Source organism: Neovison vison, chromosome X (genome assembly GCF_020171115.1).
Source record: "Neovison vison isolate M4711 chromosome X, ASM_NN_V1, whole genome shotgun sequence".
NCBI lineage: Eukaryota > Metazoa > Chordata > Mammalia > Carnivora > Mustelidae > Neogale > Neogale vison.
Genome location: NC_058105.1, coordinates 116,191,123 through 116,214,540, shown reverse-complemented (window position 1 = coordinate 116,214,540; position 23,418 = coordinate 116,191,123). Strand labels below are relative to the sequence as shown.

Sequence of the window (23,418 nt, the reverse complement as noted above, 5' to 3'; positions counted from 1 at the left end):
CAGGGCTGAGTTTGTTGTTGTTGTTTTAAGAATGAGACCTTGCCAAGGTGGAATCATCAGCTTTGAAGTGACGCGCTCCTGGACACCGTCCCTGACTGGCTCAGAGGCAGCGTTAGGTGGCCATACCACCCCCACGGCGGGACGGCACAGCACCCCACACATACCACTCTCCTCGCCCTGCCCCTGCTGCCCAGGACCGTCAGCTGCTCAATCCTAGGCTCCTTCGAGCAGACCTGAGTTGGCCTCCTTGGGGATTACTAGACGCCCTCCCAGAGCCCTGCCCCAAAACAGTTCCTTAGTGACAACCTCAAAAATAAAAGGAGGAACAACAAATGAGAAGGGGATGAAGAAGAAGGACATGTTCAAAAGGGCTCTCACGTGCTGATGGGAAGAACTGGACGTGCAGATGCCACCAGCTAAAATGCAGAAGAGAGCAGCAGCAGGAGAGTCTGCTGGTCAGCCACGTGGGGACAGCTAGGGACCCAGTAGTAGCGCCCCCGTCCCGCAGCCGCTCAATAGACCAGCAAACCTGGTCTATAAGGCCCAGCCAGGGATGGGGATGGGGATGGGGATGAGCAGGAAGCCAGGGAGGCTTCAGCGGGAGATGAAGACGGATCTGCCCGGGGCATCTCAAAGCAGAGAAGTCTGCTGCCTCATCTCCCACTAGATGTAACCAGGGAAACCCATTGCTCTGCTCACTGCCCACAGCATGAAGCCAACACAGTGTGAGAAGAAAGCTGGCCCCGGGGAGCCTGCCTTGCCTCTGGACTTCTGCTGTGCAAGATGGACAGGTCTGTTTTTTTTTTTAAAGATTTTATTGATTTATTTGACATACAAAGATCACAAGTAGGCAGAGAGGCAGGCAGAGAGAGGAGGAAGCAGGCTCCCCGCTGAGCAGAGAGCCCGATGCGGGACTCAATCCCAGGATCCTGGGATCATGACTCGAGCCGAAGGCAGAGGCTTAACCCACTGAGCCACCCAGGCACCCCAAGACAGACAGTTCTTTATGACCTAAGCCAGGTTAAGCCAGGGCGAGTGCAGCTTGTAGCGGAGAGACCATTAACCAGCACCGGGTATCTGAGAGCGGAGGTGAGGGCTGAGGGAAGCAAGGAGGGAGGGCTGGCCCAGAGGTCAGCTTTGGGGCTTGTTGCTTTCTGGCACTGGCTGAGCCCAGGGGCGAGCAGACACAACAGAAGATGCCAAAGACAGAACCACAAAAGCAGCTTACATTTAAGAAGCTGGAGAAGAGGAGAGAGCAAAAAAAGATGTGTAGTGGGGGTGAGGAGTGCAAATACAGAGGCACAGAAGGCAAGGTCAGTGTTTCCGGAAAGAGGCAGTAACGGAGGAAGAGGACAAAACATGTCGTGCGGAGTCAGCCAGAGGCAGCATGGAGGAAGGGGTTGGACAGACCCAGGTGCAAACTCAGACTATGCCTCTCACTAGAATTGAGGCCTTGGACAGGTCACAGAGCCTCTCCGACCCTCGGTTTTTCCAACTGTAGCACGAGGACGATGCTAGCTTGGCTCAGGGCTGTTAAGAGGATTGCCTACATGTCTCAAGTACACACTCTGCACAGGGTAGGGTGCACTGACTGCATTGAGCCCAAATTCTTCACCGCTCTCCTAACCTTGCCCTTCATCACCTGACTTTAGGGTGCTTCCCTTAAAGACAGAGTAGGTTTCCCCAACCATGTGACTTATCTCGGAAAGCCAAGAGAAAAGGAAGTAGCCGTGCGCCAGTTGGAAACAAAGGCCTCAGGAGAACTCCGATGTTTCCATCTGCTCTGCCACACCCCCACCACTGCAACGGCAGAGACATGCAGGGCAGGGCCGTCACCCAGGGCATGTGGCTGAGGGCAAGCCAAATGCTAGCTGACCTCCAGATGTGGGAGGAACCCCCAAATCAGAAAAGCCACCCAGCTAGCTTCCAGCTGACCCCCGATTCAAAAGCAATAAATGCTTATTGTTATACGCCACTGAGTATAACAGTGGCTGTTTGTCGTGCAGCGTTACTGTGGCAACAGATAACTGATACAATGCCCAGCACAGAGGAGAACCTCAAAAAATGTTTAGAACACATATGCAGGGAGAAAAATGGCTGCAAATCTATTGTCTCAGTCTCCTGTCCTGCTAAGTTTAGTGTTATTTCCCTCGACTGTTTCTCCATAGTCATCGAGGCCCAGAGAGTAAAAGAAGTTTGTAAAAAATTTCCTTTTTAGAAGTTTCTAGAAACACTAATTTTAAAGGACAGCAAGTTTATGCATTTCCTACTTGCTGTAGCATATTTGTCTTTGGATAACAAATGCAAATGGAAAATAAAGCAGAAGAAAAGCTCTCCTGACACAGAAGTCTCTCACCCAAGTCATCATTCACTTCTCAAATTATACACAATGAAATCGAGACACCGTAACACAGAAGACACGCCAACAGCAATTCTTCATGCTTACAATTTCTTAGCTGATAGTAGGGAGAAGGGTATGGGGGTATTTGTTGTATTATTCTTGATCATTTTTTTATTGTGGTAAAACATACATAATATCTGATTTACCATTTTAACCACTTTTAAACGTACAATGCAGTGGCATCAAACACATTCACGTTACTGTAAACCATTGTCACTATCCATCTTCCTCTTTCATCTTCCCAAGCCCAAACTGCATATCCATTAAAAATTAAGTCCTCATCCCATCCCTTGGTAATACCACTCTGCTTTCTGTCCCTGTGAATACAACTGTTCCAGGTACCTCATATAAATGGAATCCTACAGTATTTGTCCTTTTATGGCTGACTTATTTCACTTACAATAAAGTTCTCAAGGTTCATCTATGTCAAAGCATGTTAAAGAATTTCTTCCTTCTTAAGGCTGAATACTATCTCACTGTACGGATACCACATTTTTTTCATCTATTTATCCACTGATGGACACATGAGTTGCTTCCAGCTTTTGCCTATTGTAAATAATCCTGCAATGTACATGCACGTACAAATACACATTCATATCCCTTCTTGATCCGTTCTATATATCTTTATTAAAATCTTACTTTGAAACTTGAAAAAAACTGAAAGAAATTCTTCCCTGGGGTGCATGGCTGGCTCACTCAGTGGACTGTGACACTCTTGATCTCAGGGTTGTGAGTTCGAGCCCCACGTTGGGTATAGAGATTACTTAAAAATAAAATCTTAAAAAAAAAAGAAAAGAAAGTCGTCACTTCGCTAGCAGTCTTCAGGCATCACCTAAGGAAGTTGAGGGGATGGAACTGGTACCTAGGGCTTGCAATTCAACGCAATTTACCATGAATGATTTAATCCTACACCCACTGAAATAAACATGGCGATGAAATGAAAAGCTCCTTTGGAGGAGACAGGATTCTGAAGCATGCTGAGCTGAATGCAAAATGAATACACAGCTCACCACCCACTCAACCCCGTGCAATCAAGCAGAGTAAAGAGCCCGCAATGCCATGCGGTGGGCAAGAATGGGTGGTTTACCAAAGGCAAAACACTGTTCTAACTTCACTACTCAATAAAATCACCATAGGGCTTTCTCAGCAAAAAGCCAGAATCCTCTCAAGTTCTCCCAAAGCTTCTGACAGGTCATGTGGAAAGCTGATTCATCCAATAAATGTTTGTTGGCTATAGGAGCTCAAATGAACTGCACAGAGTGTGGAGCACAGACCACACTATTCCTTCCTGGGGACCCTGGAAAGGGTTGGAAAGAAAAGAGTGGGATCCTTAATGGTTTTTCAATATTCCAAAAGGCTTATTATCCAAAATAAGCATAGAGGTTCAAATGCTTTGCAGGACTATCTATAAACAGCACCTTGACCCTAATCTGAAGAACTAGTTATATGCTAATGAAGACACAGAAATTTGCCACCCAAAGGGTCAAAAACTTTTAGAAAGGGCCTTCAGATAAAAAAGACTGGAAACGGGCGCCTGAGTGGCTCAGTCAGTTAAGCGTCTGCCCTCGGCTCAGGTCATGATCCCAGGGTTCCAGGATCGAGTCGCACAACAGGTTCCCTGCTTGGCAGGGAGTCTGCTTCTCTCTCTGCCCCTCACCCTACTTATGCGCTCGCTCTCTCTCTCTCAAATAAATAAAATCTTTATTTAAAAAAAAACTGGAAAGTTCTCAATCTTTCAACTTGCTTATAAAGAAACAGACGCTTTGAAAGGTGAAATAACCTTCCCCAAATGGCTATGGGCCGGAAGAACTGAGAAGGGCAGGCATGTCTCAGGGGTACCCCAACAAGGGCCTCTGAACCATCCTGGGTAGAAGTATGAGGGAGAAAAAGAAACACAATGGTTTTCCAGCCTCTACCAACTGACAGTCAAGTTCTAAGCCACTGAAAACAGACAGTATATTTGTCAACTATTATGAAGTCTTACTGGTGGCCCAGGCCCTACCTGTCTCCGGCCACACACAAGCCAAGGGTTGAAAGGGAGGCTTTTGTTTTGTTTTGTTTCAGCATAAAGCTGACACGCAGCCCTCATAAACGATCACTTTCCATTTTCTACTTCAGCTTGGGCTTTTGATAGAATGAGTTCATACATCAATATGAATAGATCGATACAGTTCATAATTTATGAAGATGGGGAGGGAGGGACAGATTGATCCTGCAGAAACACCCAGCCAATGCCTGCATCTCTCCTTCCTCCCTTCCTTCGTGCTGCCCGGGTTCAGTCATTTTTCAGTGCATTAACAACCCCACCGGAGAGGATTGGCAGGGAGTGAGAAAAATGAAAATGCATCCTACATAAGCTTTGCTAATAAAAGATTTACAGTTAAACTGCAAAAACCGTTTCTGTGGGTCATCCCTGGATTGCAGTGATCTATATTATTCCTGTCGAGCCTGCACCAATGGAAATAAAAGCTAACGACACACACGGACATAGCCTAGGGACCAGATCCAGGATGGGATGGAGCTTAGAGTAAGTCATAAGAGAGAAAAAGAGAGAGAGAGATGGAGAAGGAGCCACGGAGAGAGAGAAGGAAGAAAGAAAGAGGGAAAGAGGCTCTTAAACATGACTATGAACTGCATTCAAATTCCATGAAACAAAGGTCAGAGCCATAGAGCCACAGCTGAAGAGGAAAGGGTGAAGTATTTTTTAAAGCATATATCTATGCACAAAACAGATACAGAATTTCCATTCCTGCCTTGCTTTGGTTTGCCTATCCCTGTCCGCAGTGTTGTCAGACACATCAGTAACTTGGTTACTTTTTCTCTTTGTATAGATATGTATTATCTTATATCTCAGTGATTTCGTCAAAAGTAAATTTCAAAGGAAGCTAACTTCTTCAAAAGAAACAAGTTACTACTCCCAGTGATACTGTCAAAGAGTTACTTTAAAGCTTTCAAAAAGTCAAACATAAAACTGATGTCATTTTTCCCCCCAACAATGTGTTTCTTTTTTTTTAAAGATAACCGTTAACTGTGTGCTTGTGCTCATTTGTTTGCTTTATCTGTGAAAATAACATGGCCTAGAAAAGGGTCAAAAAGAGTAAGAGGAAAAACTCAATAGCAAAACATTCTGGAAATCTGATTTTCCTTCGGAAGGAATGACAATACCAGAGAATCCACCCAAGCCGGCGGTGGGGAGAAGGGAAAGAAGCAAGAGAGAGCGGTTACAGGAGCGGGCGGGGGAGGGGTCCCTGCTCCAGACCGGCTGCATCTCCAGGAACCCACCTGGAGATGGTTACACAAGACAAGTCTTACTTAAAGGGAAATCTGAAACACAGTACTAATCACTGATAATTCATAATAATGGGTTCCTGATGAGCAAAATTAACATATAATCACATAATCCAACCATCTCTTTTGATTAATATCTTCGTGTTCTCTCCCCAGCTCCGACGATAGCGATGATGAGCAATCAAGTACCAGAGACGAGAAAGCCCAGAAAGGAAGGGAAAGCTAAATCTGGCCTGCGCACTCCAACAAGGGAAGAGCAGACACACTGCTATACGTAAAACAAGCTGAACTTTCCATGTCTATCTAGAAAACCTTGGGGAAGGGTGAAAAAACAAATACAGATTAAAATGATGCCAAAAATAGGGGCACCTGGGTGGCTCAGTGGGTTAAGCCTCTGCCTTCGGCTCAGGTCATGATCCCAGGCTCCTGGGATCGAGCCCCGCATTGGGCTCTCTGCTCGGTGGGGAGCCTGCTTCCCTCTCTCTCTACCTGCCTCTCTGTCTACTTGTGTTCTCTCTCTCTATCAAATAAATAAATAAAATCTTTTTAAAAAATGATGCCAAAAATGAAAGCTGCTCTTACCCTGGAAATATTCCCCTACTTCCAGCTCATGTTATACTAGGAAATTGGAAAAATTTCAGTCTTCTCTCGAACAGTTACCCTCATAAAAATTCTCCTTTCAAAATGCTTCAAATCTCCTCCAGTGGAAACCTATTTGGCTTTTGCACTCTCTACTAATGGCCCATAAACAGGCTGAGAGCTAGATTTAGTAGGTGTTCTCTTGATCCACTTTCCAAAACAGAACCTTAATAAGTTTCTCTCTCCCTCGGCACTCAGGAACCAAGACAATTTCTCTGAATCACAGAATTTCAACAATTTTTCCTTAAATATACAACTTAATACAAAGCTATTCTCCTTCTGGTACTTTTTTTCCAGTAACTCACTTCTCAGAGGGTTAGGGTGTTTGAGTACAAGTATATACTGACATCTCAGAATTAAAGTTGGCTCCAATGTGAATGCAATATGGTCTCTTCCTTCAAGGAGCTTATAATCTAGCAAAAAAAAATCTAAATCTAAACATGGATACACACTCACTCACACACACATGCACACACACACACACACACAAGAATATAAGTGTACTTGTAGAATAAAATGCAGCTACAAGTATCTAAAAATCCTCATTTCAGATCAGCTATTTACTAAGGCTTTCTGGAATGCTATCATTTCATACTACGGCTTATGTTTTTCTGAGGCGAAGGCAGCAAGAGACTTTCCACGTCTGCCTTTATGGCTGCAGCCAGTGAGTCATTTCACTTCTTCCCACCTCGGTTCCCTTCTATTTAAAAGGGACCTATGATGATGCTTCTCCCCCCGCCACATCATTCACGGGTTAGCCCAAGATGCGAATGAGTCTTTCAGTCCGTCTCTACATATACAAACTGCGAAGCTCTATCCAAGCTAAGGATTTTTTGTTTATAAAATGTCATTTGTGGGGCGCCTGGCTGGCTCAGTCAGTTGAATGTCTGACTCTTGGTTTCGGATCAGGTCTTGGTCTCAGGGTCCCGAGACTGAGCCCCAGCGTCGGGCTCTGCACTCAGTCTGCCTGAGACTCTCCCTTGCCTTCCACCCCTCCCCTCACTCACTCACTCTTTCTCTCTCTCTCAAATAAAGAAGTACGTTTTTTAAAAAAATAAAAATAAAATGTCATCTGTTCAAATACAGCGTTTTGTCATTTCCTCTCATCCACCTTCTGAAAGCAAGGGACTGACAAATACTATCAATTCCCTCAATATTAAAGGGGGACATTTTTCAATTAACGAGAGTGTTCCACAAAGAGCTATTATAACATAAATATTCAAAAGTTAAATTCTTCTGTGGATCAGTGATAAGAAAAAACACAAGGGGGTAAAGATTCTATTTGCAAAAACCAACAATAACCTCAATCTATGTAGGAATGACATCAGGAGTTAGCAAGACTGCGCAAATACAACATTAACTGCCGCTTGACTAAACCGGGTAACGCCCTGTGTCACCGGCTCACTAGAATTAGCTGTTCAGCATTCAGAAGGGATGTACATTTTAATCTGGTGATATAGTTACCAGAATTGGTCTACGATGATGTGTGTGGAAGAGGAGCAAGACTGAGAAAGGGGTTTTATTTATGCATTGTACATAAAGACATTTTAGACGACACAACACAAAACTATTAAACAAAAGAAGTTGGGGAGATGTCAATTCTTTCTAAACTGATGTGCAGTTTTAATGTAATTCAAATCCCAATCCCAATGAGATTTTTAAAAACTTGGTAACGGGGTGGCTCGGTGGCTCAGTTGGTTGAACAGCCAACTCTTGATTTCGGTTCAGGTCATGATATCAGGGTCCTGGGATGGAGCCCGGCATCAGACTCTGCACCCAGCAGGCAGTCGGCTTGAGAAGTCTCTCCCTCTCCCGCCCCCCCCCCCACTCTAAAATAAATAAATAAATCTTTAAACAATTTTTTAAAAATAAAACTTGATGATGTAATTTTAAAATAAACAAGTGAGAATAGCTAAAATATTTTTGAAAATGAGAAGTGATAACAGAAGGGCAAAAGTCATATCACATACTAAAATGTACTATGAAGGCACTATAGTTAACTATATTGATACAAGAAGGGTGAGACAAATTAATGGAACAGAAGCAAAAGTCCAGAAAAAAATGCCCTAATATATACAATAACATATGATAAATGAGATATCACAATTAATGGTGGAAGGGCTAGATTATTCAATAAACCGTCCTGAAAAGGTGGCTGTTTCAAAATAAAAATCAACTTGCACACTAACTGCATACTATCCATCAAAATTCCACAGAGATTAAAAATTAGAAGTTTAAAAATGAGACCAGTATAAAGAAAAAAAAAATTATTCAGGGAAATCATGGAAAAAATCAACATGTGAATCTGCATTAAAAAGTACTATTTCTGGGATGCCTGGGTGGCTCAGTTAGTTAGGCCACTGCCTTCGGCTCAGGTCATGATCCCAGGGTCCTGGGATCGAGTGTCGCACTGGGCTCCTTGCTCAGCAGGGAGCCTGCTTCTTTCTCTGCCTCTGCCTGCCTCTCTGCCTACTTGCGTGCTCTCTCTCTCTCTCTGACAAATAAATAAATAAAATCTTTTTTAAAAAGTACTATTTCTGTGCCTCAAAATCAGCTATAAACAAAATCAAAAGCCAACCAAGTGGGAAGCACTATTTGCCAGAAATGACAAAGGAATAATACACTAATCAGTAAGAAAAACATAAAGACCGCAATATGAGAGTGAAGAATACAAACAAATGACAGAGGAAAGAAAATGTGCAAGAACTCTATTAATCAAAGAAATTCAAGCTTGAAACACTAATAAGTGCTCTTCCCACATCTAGTGGTGATGTAAATTGGTACAACCCTTCAAGAAATCAATTTCATAATAATGACTTAAAGTGCCATAAAATATATACATGCTTTCGCCCAGTAATTCAACATCTAAGAATCTTCTGTAAAGAAATCATCAGAGTTGCAGAAAAGATTTATGAGCAAAAATAGCTAGCACAGAGTTACAATGGCAAGAAAAATTGGAACCTTAAATGGATTCTTTCCTTTCTAGCAAAGGCTCTCTCAATGAAGCTCAGAATTAAGAATATAAGAGGTTTGCCTTTTGATTTATAGGCACTCTCTCCTTTCTTCTCAAGAAATGAACAATAGACTGCCACAGTCAGTTTCCTACCATTCTCAAATCGATTCTCTAATATTTAGGTCATCCCAGCAAAACAGTGTCTTTTTGATCCCTCAGACTCACTATCTCCTAGGCAACTGATTGAATGAAAAAAAATATAAGGCTTCACTGAGAAACATATAATTTTTAAAGACTTGAATAAACAGAATGACACATCTTGTCCTTCAGCTGGGAGAGGGAGTGGCAGGGGATGTAAAAGGGAAAGAGACAGACAGACAGACAGGCACAGCCAGATAGTGCATTAACAGCACTTTGTGTCGTAATCTTTAAAAAAAAAAAAGACCCAGCTTTATCGAGATATAATTTACATGCCATAAAATTTACCCATTCTAGGTGTGTGATTAAATGGTTTTTCTAGAGTTACCGAATTGTGTGACCATCACAACAGTGTAATTCTGGAACAATTCTGTCCCCGCAAAAAAAAAACCTCTTGCCCACGAGCAGTCTACCTTCCATTCTAACACCCAGCTCTGGGCAAGCACTAAGCTACTTTCCATCTCTATGGACTTGCCTATTCTGAACACTTCATACAAATGGCATCACACAACAAACATATGTTCTTTAGTGTCTGGATTCTTTAATTCAGCATCATGCTTTCGAGGCCCATGCATGTGGTGGCACGTATCGGTCCTTCACTCCCTCTTATTGCCGAATAATGTTCCACTGTGTGGAAAAACCACATTTTGTTCATCTGTTCAGTGGATGGACATTTGGGTTGTTTCCATTTGGGGGCCATTATGAATCATGCTGCTGTGAACATGAGTGTCCAGGTTTGAATGCAGACATACGTTTTCATTTCTCTTGGGTATGGAATGCTGGGCCATGTGCTAACTCTCTACTTAACAGCATGAGGCATGGCTGGACTCTTTTCCAAATCAGCGGCACAAGTTCACATCCCCACAAGGAGTGTATAAGTTGTTCATAGTATTCCCTCACAAGCTTTTTAATTTCTCAAGGATTGGCAGCGAGGACCCCTTTTGAATTCCTCATATTACGATCTTAATCCTGCTCTCCTTTTTTTCATAATCAGTGTTAGCTAAAGTTTGTCAATTTGTTGACTATTTCAAAGAACCAATTTCTGATTTGAGTAATTCCTCTATTTTCCTATTCTCTCTTTCACTTATTTCCACTCTAATCATTATTATTTCCTTCTCTGCCAGCTTCAAGTTTGGCTTGCTCTTCTTTTTCTAGTTTCTTTTTTTTTCCAATTTATTTATTTTCAGAAAAACAGTATTCATTATTTTTTCACCACACCCAGTGCTCCATGCAAGCCGTGCCCTCTATAATACCCACCACCTGGTACCCCAACCTCCCACACCCCCGCCACTTCAAACCCCTCAGATTGTTTTTCAGAGTCCATAGTCTCTCATGGTTGATCTCCCTGATATGAGGAAGTGGTGATGCAACATGGGGGCTTAAGTGGGTAGGAGAAGAATCCATGAAACAAGATGGGATAGGGAGGGAGACAAACCATAAGTGCTTTCTAGTTTCTTTTTAAAATACTTTTTATTAAGCAATTTCTATGCTCAGAATGGGGCTTGAATTGAACTCGCTACCCTGAGATCAAGAATCATACGCTCCACCAACTGAGCCAGCCAGGTGCCCATCTTTTTCTAGTTTCTTAAGGTAGAAAGTTAGGGTACTGACAATCCCACTTCGGGCAGGTATCCAAAGTTAACGAAATCACGATCTCAAAGAGATATCTGTACCCCCGTATTCACTGCAGCATTATTCACCAGAGCCAATACATGGAAACAACCTAAGCAAGTGATGAATGAATGAAAAAAATGTCACACAAGTGCGTGCACACAAACACACATAATGGAATATTATTTAACCATAAAAATAAGGAAATCCTTCAATTTGTGACAACATGAATGAAGCGTCGAGGGCATTACGCTAAGTAAAAATGATAGAGAAAGACAAATTTTGTATCTTCTCCCATTAACAACTAAAAAAAAGGATAATTATGGGAGCTGAGAGATGTGTTAACCAACCTTATTGGGGAAATCATTCCACAATATATACATCTATCATATCATCACACTCTACACCTTAAACCTACACCTACACAACATTATGCATCAATTATATCTCAGGAGAGCTGGGGAAAGAAGTAAAGTTGGGGTTTGATTTGAAATCTGTTTTCTTTTTGAATACAGGCACATAAAAAAGCTGTCGTTTTGCTTTAAGCAATGCTTTAGCTATATGCAGGCGATTTCTGGAGATTGTGTTTCCATTTTCATTCATTTCTAAATATTTCAAAATTTCCCTGGGGGGATTCTTCTTTGACCCACTGGTTATTTAGGAGTATATTGTTTAACTTCCATATATTTGTGAATTTCCCAAATACACTTCTGTTGTTGATTTCTAATTTAATTCCAGTATGGCTGGAGAACATACTTTGTATGGTTTTAATCCTTTGAAATTTACTGAGCCTTCTTTTATGGCCTAACATATGGTCTATCCTCCATGTGCATCTGATCACTGGTAGCTTCACGGAAACAACACTTCATTATTATTGTCCATAAATCTAATTTCTTCCCAACATTCTGGGGTCTTGTCAGCAGTTTACCTCTTTTAATAACAACTACTACTGTATTCAGTGACTCCTGGTTCACTCTCTCACCATCCTCTGCCCCAAGCTTCATTCTCTTTCCTTGTTTTTATTCTGACAATTTCCTGAGGGAATTAACAAGAGTAGGTTACTTTATAGATGGGAAAAGAGAGTATAAGACTTGCCTAAAGGCCCAAAGAAACTGTGGGGGTGAAGCAGAAGTCAGGGCTGGAGTCCACCAACAGTGATTCTTTCTGCAACAAGGCCCTTCTACCACTGAGCTTATTCAGGTCTCCAGAAAACTACAAATGGAACAGCAGTTCACTCCTCCTCAGATGTGTTTCCTTGAGTGAGCACATGTGCGCACCCTCACACACACGCGCGCATGCCCACACACGTGCGCATGCCCCCCCCCCCCGCAACACACACGGCAGTTTCTGACTTTTCTCTATTTCCCTTCCTGGTTGGGGACCGTGCCGATGGTCCATCTCGCACTGCAGCTGGGCCCGCTGTCTGTCTGACCATGGGTTAGGAAGGTATGCCAGGAAATGTCCTCATTGTTCAGAGCACAATGGTCCCAGGGCCTCAAAGGCACAAAAAAGCCATGAATCCGAAGACTAAATCGAAGCTGTAGGTAACATCAGAGGCCCAGGCTGTGATGACGGACCAAAAAGTGTAATTAGAAGAAACTAAAGGAGAAAAGCCTCCTTTTCCATGGCTTTCGACAAGTGAAGACAGTTGCCATCCCAATACAATACCTCTAATCAATTACCTTCAATCTATCAGCTTTCCACCTGCATTAATCTCCCTTGGGGAAAGAGAATCCCACGTGGGCCTTAGCTAAGTTCAGTCCCTCTGATCAGAGGGGTCCTGGGCAGAGGCTCCATGTCCTCCTTCCTGACATGTCAACAAGCTGGTCCCTGCACCAGGCCGAAGACTGGGGCACTTTCAGGGAGGGACCTCAGCCACCGCAGGAATCCTAGATTCCAGAAGCCTAAATGGCAGGCTGTGTGGGTTTTCCTCACAGCGCCACAAGTGGGTTCATGACCTGAACTCACGATGGCAGCCTCTTTGACTAATAGGAGGAGAAAGCAAACAAACCTCTTCTTTATGCCCAATCAGGGCTTTAATGGTATCAAGGAGAGCTAAGATTCCCAGTATTCAATCGAAGCAGGTAGAGAAGGTGAGGGGGACTCTCCTGACTATATGGGGCTACTGTTGTGTCATCATAAAATCCACCCCTAGAATCCCAGTTCTGTCCTGACCCAAGTCCCGGGTAGAGCTGGCCGCGAGTTCACTGGGCCGGCCCCCTCGGCCCACTTTTCCTGCCAAAGCCCAGCCTAGGCGCCCTTCAACACAAGGACCCAAGAAATTAACAAGAGAAAAAAAAATCCCTTTCAGCTTGGCACTTGAAGACCTCCCAAAAGGACTGGTTTTCAAGCTTTAGATTCAGGGAATGTTTTCTCAACCTCGCCCAACTTGTGTTTTCACGGCCGTGGGCTTTAAAGGCTTGCTGAGCATCTCTCACAGCGCTGCTGTGCTCGCATGGCCACTGCCACTGCCACACTGCCACTGCCACGCACTCACTTTAACACTCTCTGTGCAAGGCCCGAACTGAAGATGAACTCAGAGATGCTCAGGCAGCTCCCTGCCCTGAGTTTTCAAGTTGGGCGCATCCTAACAGTATTCAGTAAAATGCGGTCCAAGGATCAAACAGAAGTGGGTTTCCCTAACAGAGGACATCTGAGAGCCTATGACATGCTACGGTGATTGTCGGTGTCGAAGACGGTGTTAGTGCAGGCTGTCGTAGCCAAAATTCATGCGTCCAGAGAGCCAATTTTTCTCTCCCTTTTTGTCTCCTTATCGCTCTTTCTCTCCGTCCCTCTTTTGAGGGATATTTTGCAGGGCCCTAACTCTGTGCAATGCATACTGGGAAATGCTGGCCTGGTGTCTATCTGAGCATGTCACACATGTTGCATGGCCTCCTCTCTAGGAAGTGAGAATATACAATGGCATCCATTTTAGAACATGCCTTTCGACAGACAAACCCGGGACCCCCAAGGTCCAACCCAGAACTGATAAAAATAAGCACTGCCTACAACAGGGCTATGTGGTTGGTCAGCACTGTCCTCGGAGCCTGGTGTGCTGGAGGGAGGTTGCATAATTCTAGCATTCTGTACCAGGTGAATTGTAAATGACTCTGTAACATGAGAAAACTGCAGTCATCCAGATTACATGGACTCTTTGCTTTTCAAAGTTACCTAAAGCTTCAGGCCAGCAATGAAAAAACCAAAGAAAGAAGTCAGATTTACAAGTGGGTTATGCACTATGCAGTGTTTGAAATTCCAAATGCTTTTTCTCATAGAAACAAAGTCATAAGTGGTGATTAAGTTCTCAGACTAACCCACAGTGTAGCTAAAACACATCTGCAATGTCATCAACTAACAAAACCCTCAAAACAATGAAATTAAAGCAAAAACATTTTTATTTACTGAGAATACTCATGCTCAGTGCTATACTGAGGGGAGCGCGGTGGGGTGGGGGTGGGTGGCTCATGCCCAGGCCAGAAGGGGCTTCCTGTAGAGAACCGACAAATGATAATGAAGCTAGCAAAGTCAGTAGGCTCTTTATTTCACCACCTGCTGACAACTGAAAACAACATCAGTCATAAAATATTACTCCTTTCAAGAAAATTGGGTTCAACAAGAAGTAAGGGTATACCTACCTGAAGCTACCTGGTAAGACTCTGGCTTACCTACAGGAATTTTAGTGGGCTTCTTCATTGTGTTCAAATCAGTATCTACACTTAGGGTCATGCCTACAGGAGTCCTTTTTTGTTCCCCCCACGCTTATCGACAATGATCCTGGTCAGCGGGGATATAACAGATGGGACAAAGATGGGGAAATGGATTCTATGAGTTCAATGAACAAAAATTCGAAGAGAAAGGAAAGGAGCTAATGAGAACACATGTGTAATGTGAGAAGCTGTGGGTTAAGATGGAATGGCAGGAGCTGAGAACACCAAAAGTCAGAGGAACCAAAGACCTCTCCCGCAGGCAGAAAGAAAAGGTGGGCAGGAGGAAGAGTTTCCTAGGACAGCCACCAGGTGGAGCCACCACCGTAGAACCCCTCTGTGGCTGTCCTCTGTATGGACTTGGGTGGAAACCCAGCAGGAACATTCCAGAGGACACTAACTCCTCTAGTGTTAACACCTTGGAACCAGGACACAGAGATTGAAAGGAGATAAATATAATACAAGAAAATTTTTTAAAGCCAAGTTCATCAGTTTCGTATAAAAATATATGGAAAATGGACAATGACCACACCCACTTGGAAGGGCATTTTCCACCCATTTCATCACTACCCCTAGATCCAAGAGGCAGTACTACTCTGATAGAGAGTAAGTAGGGGCAACATACTCTAACATCAACCACCGGTCCCACCAAGCCCATAACACAGGCTCCCAAGAAAACCCATCAGTAATACAGCCAGGGATCAATTACTTAACAAAATCTCTTTATGGTCCCTTTACTCTTAAACTTTCAAGAATGAAGGCCCCCTGGGAAAGAAGATGATAAATGCACACACAGACACATTTATACAGATGTATGTATTATTGAACTGCTATAAAATTATATCCATCCAGGTTTGTTGCCAGGTGGCCAGCTTTATTTTCATCTCCCCATTACCACCAGCTCAGGTGATAGCCAAGAGCTTCCACACAACAGTAATGCCTTCTCTTAACTTCTACTCTTCCATCTGGCCATAAAAGCCAGCAGTTCAGGTAAAATCAACAGGTGATGCGGAAAATCTGACCCAACATGCCACAATTTCAGATCCCTAGGTAACCAGGGTGATTCACATTTGTTCCTCCAAAAGGAAATTTGAAAGGAAAAAAGTCTTGTTTCTATAAACCAATTCCCAGATCTCGCATCTACCTTAAACAACCAAGCACTGGAAAACCAAAGCAGTTGACATTTTCTTTATTAAAGACACACTTTTTCCATCCTTCGTTTACAGTTTCATTTCAAACAAAGATCCCACAGCCTATCGAGGGAACCAGGCCACCTCCTTGGAGCCGACCCAGAGTTCCACAGCAGCACGTGCACCTTCGCACGCATGCGCGCTCACGTCCTGACAGACAAGGCAACACGTACCTCGAGAATGTTACTCTGAGGAGCCAAGCAAAGGCTAAAGAAATGGGAGCTTGAAAAAACATTTCCCCTCCAGTCGTCATATATGTTCAGGGACTGCAATGACTGGTGCTGGGGGAAAAGGAAGAGAAACATTCGGTACAATTCTTCTGACAGCTACAGGCAGCAGACCAAAATGGAGAGGCCTTCCATGTGGCAAACACTAGGCCCATATCATGCTGGGGTGGGGGGCATGTATACATCACCCATCCACACACAAAATGAATTCTGAAGAATTTCTACATTAACTTTTAAAGCACCAGAGTGTCACCAGAGGCAGAACAGCTGTCGGTTCCTCTGTCAAGGACAACTTTTGAATGAAACGTGTCTGAAGGTTTCACTAAACACACGCGAAACGAGCCCACAGATTCATGTTCTACAATCCAAGTCATATCCACATGGCAACTCCGAGAGCAACCCTCCCCCAGCTCAACTTGAATCTCATCTTGTAACGTCAGGGCTAGACCTGTTAGAGATAACATCTTTGAGATCATCAGATCTTCCAGCATTAATCCCTGGAAAGGGCAGTAAAATGCAGATGCACAACAAACCTTAAATAAAGATGGTAAAAGCAGTTTATCTTTCAGAAGGCAGATGCCAAAGTAGCAGAGCGACTTAAAAAGATGATCATAAAAGACATTTTATATTAGGAGAGCATAATAATAATAATAGTAATAATAATAATAATAATAGCAAAGAATAATAAATGTGCAAAATACAATAGAGACTTACCAAACACTGAATTCATGATAAACTGGAAATAGAAACAAGGACACATAAAGCCAACCAGAAACCCGCGGAGTGGCTTCACATTCAGAATGACAGAAATAAATAAGAGACATATCCCCAACTTGCCATAAAAAAGATTTAAGAAATGCATACAGCTTTCTTAACATTTCCCACAGGATACAACAGACTGCAAGGGCTTGTAGGCAGGACCGGCTGGTGTTCATATAAGGCTTCTATCTGTCCCAGCACCAAGCACAGGGCCAGTAGACGTGCGCTGCTGAACGTTCATTCATTAGGATGCAGGTAAAAGTGAGGAAGGAACAATAGCCCAAATCCTGGGCGGCAGGGGGTTCTGAGAGAGGCAGCTTCCCCATGAGGTCTGCTAATGATGCAAAACCTGAGGAACTAAAGCCCGGAAATAGAAGCCGGTCCTTACAAAGGCCCGTGCAGTATTGATTACAGGCTGGATACTGGACCTCTCACATAATGCAAGTTGCTTGGGAAACCCTTCTGAGGAAGAAAGCAAATGATTTTTTCTTTCCTTTAATTCAAGTAGAAATGGACAAAACCCTCCTTGCTCCTTTTCAAGTATGTATCGAATGTATTTGCTTGTTGACTGTGAAAATGTCCACTTTGTTCAGTTTTGTTTTTAAACTCAAGGTTTGAATGTTTTTTCAAAAAAAATTCCTCCATACATCAATATTTCAATTTAGGAGTGTGCATAGTTTTTCTATATGGGCTTAATGAGAGAAGAAACAAAAGAATAAATCATTCTCAGAAGGAAACAGACAATCTTTTTCTGTCTGGTTCATGAGAATGTCATTTGGCTCCAAGAAAAATTTTCAGATTGTCTGGCTACAATTTGTCAGCATTCTGGAGTCTGGGGTAACTTCAGGATATACAACATCCATGCTACAAGTGTAAATGAAAAATGACTTCTTGCCCCTTGGAAAAAGCTTGTTTTAAATGGAAATCTCCTTCACCGTGACTCGGATAAGGCCCAGAGACATGGCCAGGGGTGGGAGCAGACACAAATGTCCTCACAGCCCTAATGCCTGGAATGTACAGCTGATGGCAGCCAGGCCATCTGGAGGAACTGGGGAGCTGTTCTCTCTCTCTCACTCTGCCTGTCTTTCTCAATTTCAGTCACATCTTTTTCTCAAATGAAAAGCACATGGAGTCATTCCAGTATCTCCCTAAATCAACTCTGTAGAAATTTGCAAAGGTTAAAGTTGAAAACTGAAACTAATCAGTCCCCAAATGGTTTCCATGGTCCTGGCCTTTTCTCAGGGCTACTAGTAGCTTCCTTCAAACCTAGGGTGGTTCTTGACCTTGTATTGGGGCCTGAGGAGGGCGAGGTCATCCCACACTTTTGGGTGAGCTCATCCCAGAGAGGTGAGGTAGTACAACCCACTTGCCATTACTGCAAAGTGGGGCATGTCCCCAAGCTGCTGGCCACAAGTGGGCAAACTTCTTCGGCTAAGTCTATCTCAAGTTCAGGACCCGGTGAGTAGTTCAATTTCAGACTCATAACAGATTTTGATCTTTTTTTATTAAAAGAAAAAGAACCCGTGTTAATTCTATTAAATTCTCCCAGGGTCCAAGGGTGAATCACAAGGTGGACTCAAACACCCAAAGAGGGAGACCATGTTAATGAAACAAAGCAGCCTGTTACTAAACTCTGAAAGCAACTGCCCTCCATAACAACAGCAGCAGACAAAAACATCAAGAGATTTCTCAGGACAAAGCTTGGTGGAAACAAAGGAAAGGAGAAGACTTGGGTCATTGACAATAACTCATAAAACTTGAAAAATTAGTTGCATGGAAGTGTTTACAGTAACCAGAAACATCCCACAGATTTAGCCTCTGATCCTACTTTTAAGAGGGAAAAAAGTGGTTTTTCATTGATTTGGGGTGGGAAAAAAATGTAGCTTTTGAGCTCAGCACAATGAACTATTTATCTGGCCTGACAAGGCCAATCAATCCACCCTGCTGTTTATTATAAGGAGTAGTAGGATACTGTTAGTATTGACGGGTGGGGGCAGGGCCAAACACAGCTCTGGCCCTGGGTACACAATGCTTCCCTTCAACTGGAAATTGATGTTTGGCCCAGGTGACCTGGGGGTCAGTGTGAAGCCTGGGACAGAATGAAGATGGTATTTTATGTGTTTCCTATTTACAGAACGCCTCCATGGGCTAAGGTCTCGGATCTACCGGCAGATTCATTACATAAAATACCCGAGAGTCAAAGGTTGGTCATAATCAGGCTGGGGGCCTAAAAGGAAGGACCCCCCCCCCCGTTAGTACCTTTTTCTGGATCATGACAAATTCTGGGGAGGACCTCAGAGGCCAGATTTTTAGTTGTAAAGAGGCAATTATCTGAAAAGTTTGATTCCTTCTTTGATTTAAAGTTCTCAGGTAATTTTTACCCAACTCATCTGGATAATTACCTTAATTCCTTAACTTAATTAATTCCTTATCTTGTTAAGTTAATTAATTACCTTAATTCTCTTATTTACTTTACAAGAGCAGGGCTGGCAGGAGAAGCCTTGCGGCTCATCACCACGTGTGTGCCTGTCCTTGGCTCACTGGCCCAAGAAGCCTGAGGAGGAACAAGAGGGGCTCGGGGCAGCAAGCAAGGGTTGGGAATACAGACAGACACACTGACTTCTAACTCTCTGAAACCCAGGAAGGCAGGCCTCACGAGTTCTGGAACTTATTTGCAAGAATGCAGGAGGCACTTTAGGGGACAACTATAGTCTGACAGCAAAGTATGCTTCATTCTTTTTTTTTTTTTTCGTGGGAAACCCCCTGCATTGGTAGGATGGGCTTTAAAAAAAAAAAAGAAAACAAGAAAAGAAAGAAAATCCTATAGCTGCTAACCAGCGTGGGCCGCCAGCCAATACTTCATCTGAATAATTAAAAAAGGAAATGTAACCCAGGGCAGCTGGAGGGGGAAGAGGAAGAGGCAGGAAGGAAGAGAGACACAAAGCTAATGTCTCAAGCACTATGATCAATGGACAGTTTATTGGACAAATTCTTATGCTGTCTAAATTTTATGAAAGATTAGCTGTTCTTCCCTGTGGTTATGTAAACTTGCCATCTTTTTTCTTTTTAATGGAACTCTTTGCTAATACATTTCCTGCTCCTGCTTTTGAACAGCTCTATATTTCTCTTTAAGGAAGTAATCAGCCCATGAAAAGCCTGCCACCCAACGCTACCCTGCCCCTGGGCCTGCTCTGTGTGAGCATAGGGGCAGGAAAAGCTGAGTAAATCTCGAGGGACCACAGCAGAAGTGAGTTGAGCCCTCTCTTGTCATCTCAAACAGCGGTGACATGAAGGCCAGGTGTGGGAGAAAACAAAACCCCAGCGAGCTAATACCTGAGAATCTGCCTTGAGGTCTCAAACCAGGCAGACAAGATGGTTAACGCTCCCTTAGTGAGAGCGATGTCTGAGCTCTATCTGTGCACATCTGCCTCCTAAACCTAGAGAGACACGGTCTGTGTTTGGGAGGCCAGCAGGCAGACAGAAAGACCCAGATAGAGCCTGCCCTTAAATTAAAAACAGAGCATGGCCAGACACGCACAGCTCAGCATGCGCCATGGCGTTCTCTAAAGTCACCTTTCATCCACAAAAATAGATATGAAAGTGAAAGCTAATGTCCTAGGAAAATCATCATTTGCAAATCTAGTCTACTTTCTTGTGAAAAAAATTGTATTCATTCCCTTTACTATAGTCATTACATTGTTACTCGCTGTGTGTGGGGGGGGGCAAATTATACGAAAAAACAAAAGGCAACTCTCATTCAATTTTTCAGCAATTCAGAGTTTGACACAGTTCACCCGGAAGTTTCAAGTTTGGGTTTGTGTGTGGGGAGGGGTTTGTTCTTCTTTTCCATACCTCTCTTATTGGTTCTTAGAATTGTTTCAGAAGATAGCAGAGCGTTTCCGCTGGACACTTCGTGCATGGGTTTTTCTGGAGCTTTGCTGGAGAGAGGGTCTTTCTTCATTTCTTTCTTTATTTCCTGTGAGGATAAAAGGCAAACAAGACTGTTGTTTGAAATTTTAAAATGGCTCTTCAATATGTTAAGCTTCAGCTTTCTGGAAATGAACTCTAATGACTTCAACTCGGTATAACATGGTGTTTGAAGAATACCATTTCCGATGTTGTTGTGGCTTGTTTTCCTTACATTTATTACTGAAGCACCTGCTCCCGTAAAGTAAAATGATGTCCACTATGGTGACATGACCTCATGTGACTCTGACCAGAAAGTCATAGTGACCAGAAAGGGAATACCGCACAGCTCCAAGTGACAGCCTGTCCTACTTTGTGAACAAGGACAAGCTTTGGCCAGGTAGAGTTGCACCCTAAGAGCCTTCTGGTTTCTATCCTTCCCAACAGGGGGTTAGAGAAATATATTCTCAAATCGCCATTGTCTCACAATTATGCTAAACCCAAGTTCATTTATACTCATCAAGTTCCTCTGGGTCTCTTTAACTCTTGACAAAGAAAAATGTAAGAAGGACAAACAGAAATAAAGATCATCATTCTAGGCCAGAGGTCAGCAGACTACAGCCCACCACATGTTTTTATAAATTAAATTTCATTACAACATGACCACCTTTATCCATTGAAGAATTTTCCAAGGCTGTTATGATGACTGAACTGAGTATTTGGAACAGAGATCAAAGCATAAAATACCTGGCTCTTTATGCAGAAAGTTTGCTCTAACTGGTCTCTTATCAAAGATCCATTAAAGGGGGTGCCTGGGTGGCTCGGTTGGTTAAATGTCTGCCTTCAGCTCAGGTCATGATCTCAGGGTCCTAGGATCGAGTCCTGCCTCTGTCTCCCTGCTCAGTGGGCAGTCTGATTCTCCCTCTGCCCTGTCCCTCCCTGCTGCTTGTGTGCATGCTAGCTCTCTCTATATATATTGCCAATAAAAAAATAAAATAAAATCTTTTTAAAAAGCCATTAAGATACAGAATTTAGGGGTGCTTGGGTGGCTCAGTCGGTTAAGCATCTGCTTTCAGCTCAGGTCATGATCTCAGGGTCCTGGGATGGAGCCCCTGCATTGCATAGGGCTCCCTGCTGAGTGGGGACCCTGCTTTTCCCTCTCCCTCTGCCCCTACCCTTGCTTGTGATCTCTCTCTCAAATAAATAAAATCTTTTTTAAAAAAGATACAGAATTTAAAGAACTGATGGCTGAAACAATTACTTCAAATTACTCTAATAATTGACATAATTATTTTTGAAAGCATCAATAGCCCAAAATGATAGTAACTCACAAACTGCAGGTCTGGAGCAGAGGGTTACCAGGCCTGTCTGAATCCATGATTAATTACACCAACACAGGAAAAAGCGAAAGCTAAGTGGCTAGACTCAGAGCATGGCTGAGTGGCAGGAAGGGCGATGTGTTCTTTAGGAAGAACATGGGGCAAGAAATGGAGATGGGCTCTTTCTATGGAATAAACATGAAGAGAGCAAATTAGGTAGGGGGCTGAGATTCAGTCTGGGCAGAGTGCAGAGGCAGAAAGAAAGGAACAAAAAGGGTTGTCAAAACATAGCTACTGGCCAGCAGCTTCCTACACACCCGGGTGTTAGTTACCGTACCCAATTCCCCAACTGCTGGCTCAGTTCACAACAGCCTCACCCTCCCTCCCTCACCAGGGCCCCACCGGAAATCAGCAACTGTGGCTGGCACTTTGCTGGGTTGAGAGTTTCAGCTGGCGTCCCAGGCCAACCCAGCACAAAGCTGTGTGCACGCGTGTGTATGTACACGGACTCCCACCTCGGCAGCCGTGGCACCTGCTAGAACAGCAGTTGCCGGGGGTTTCTGTAGCCTCACAGGCAGATGGCATCAGGGGATAATCTGCAAACATTGGCCGCCTGAGCCACATGATGGGATGCTTTCTTAGTGATGGCTGCCAGGATGCTATGGCTTGAGAAGTAAAGAAAACAAGCCACCATGGGGGCTCATTCCCCAGAGGTTGCTTCTTTGGGGGGAGAACAGTTGCTCAAACCTTCCTTTCCGCTGCAATGTGGATATGACTGTGCTCACACAGACCTCCCAGCTGGACACAACATAACATGGTGATACAACATCCCAGGTCACCAAGGACTAATTCAGAGAAATTCAGTGGGTTGTGGGCGACATGCCAAGCATCTGCTTAGCACTTACTGCTAAAGGCATGCAGTTGGGGAACGGTCAGGGAGGGACAAAAGTCTGAGAGACTGGCATGATCACTGGCGAGAACTTTAGAAGCTGTGACTGGTTTTTGTTTGTTTGTCTGCCTGTCTGTCTTTAAGTAATCTCTGTACCCAGCGTGAGGCTCAAAGTTGAGACCCCAAGATCAAGAGTCACATGCTCCAGCGTCAGGCAGCCAGGCACCCCTAGAATTTGTGATTGTTAAGAATACTCAAACCTGGGGTGCCTGGGTGGCTCAGTGGGTTAAGCCTCTACCTTTGGCTCGGGTCATGGTCCCAAGGGTCCTGGGAT

The 23,418-nt window shown here is 43.7% G+C and overlaps 1 protein-coding gene across 11 annotated transcripts in view; it reads right to left on the bottom strand.

The window, feature by feature from the left end:
• SH3KBP1 (SH3 domain containing kinase binding protein 1) overlaps window positions 1–23,418 on the bottom strand; it is a 340,719-nt gene that overhangs the window by 175,376 nt on the left and 141,925 nt on the right. For all 11 annotated transcript variants that reach the window (XM_044234434.1, XM_044234427.1, XM_044234423.1 and 8 more), the window contains one exon: window positions 20,823–20,946. In XM_044234434.1, the coding sequence (XP_044090369.1) occupies window positions 20,823–20,946 (124 nt within the window). The remainder of the gene's footprint in view (window positions 1–20,822; window positions 20,947–23,418) is intronic.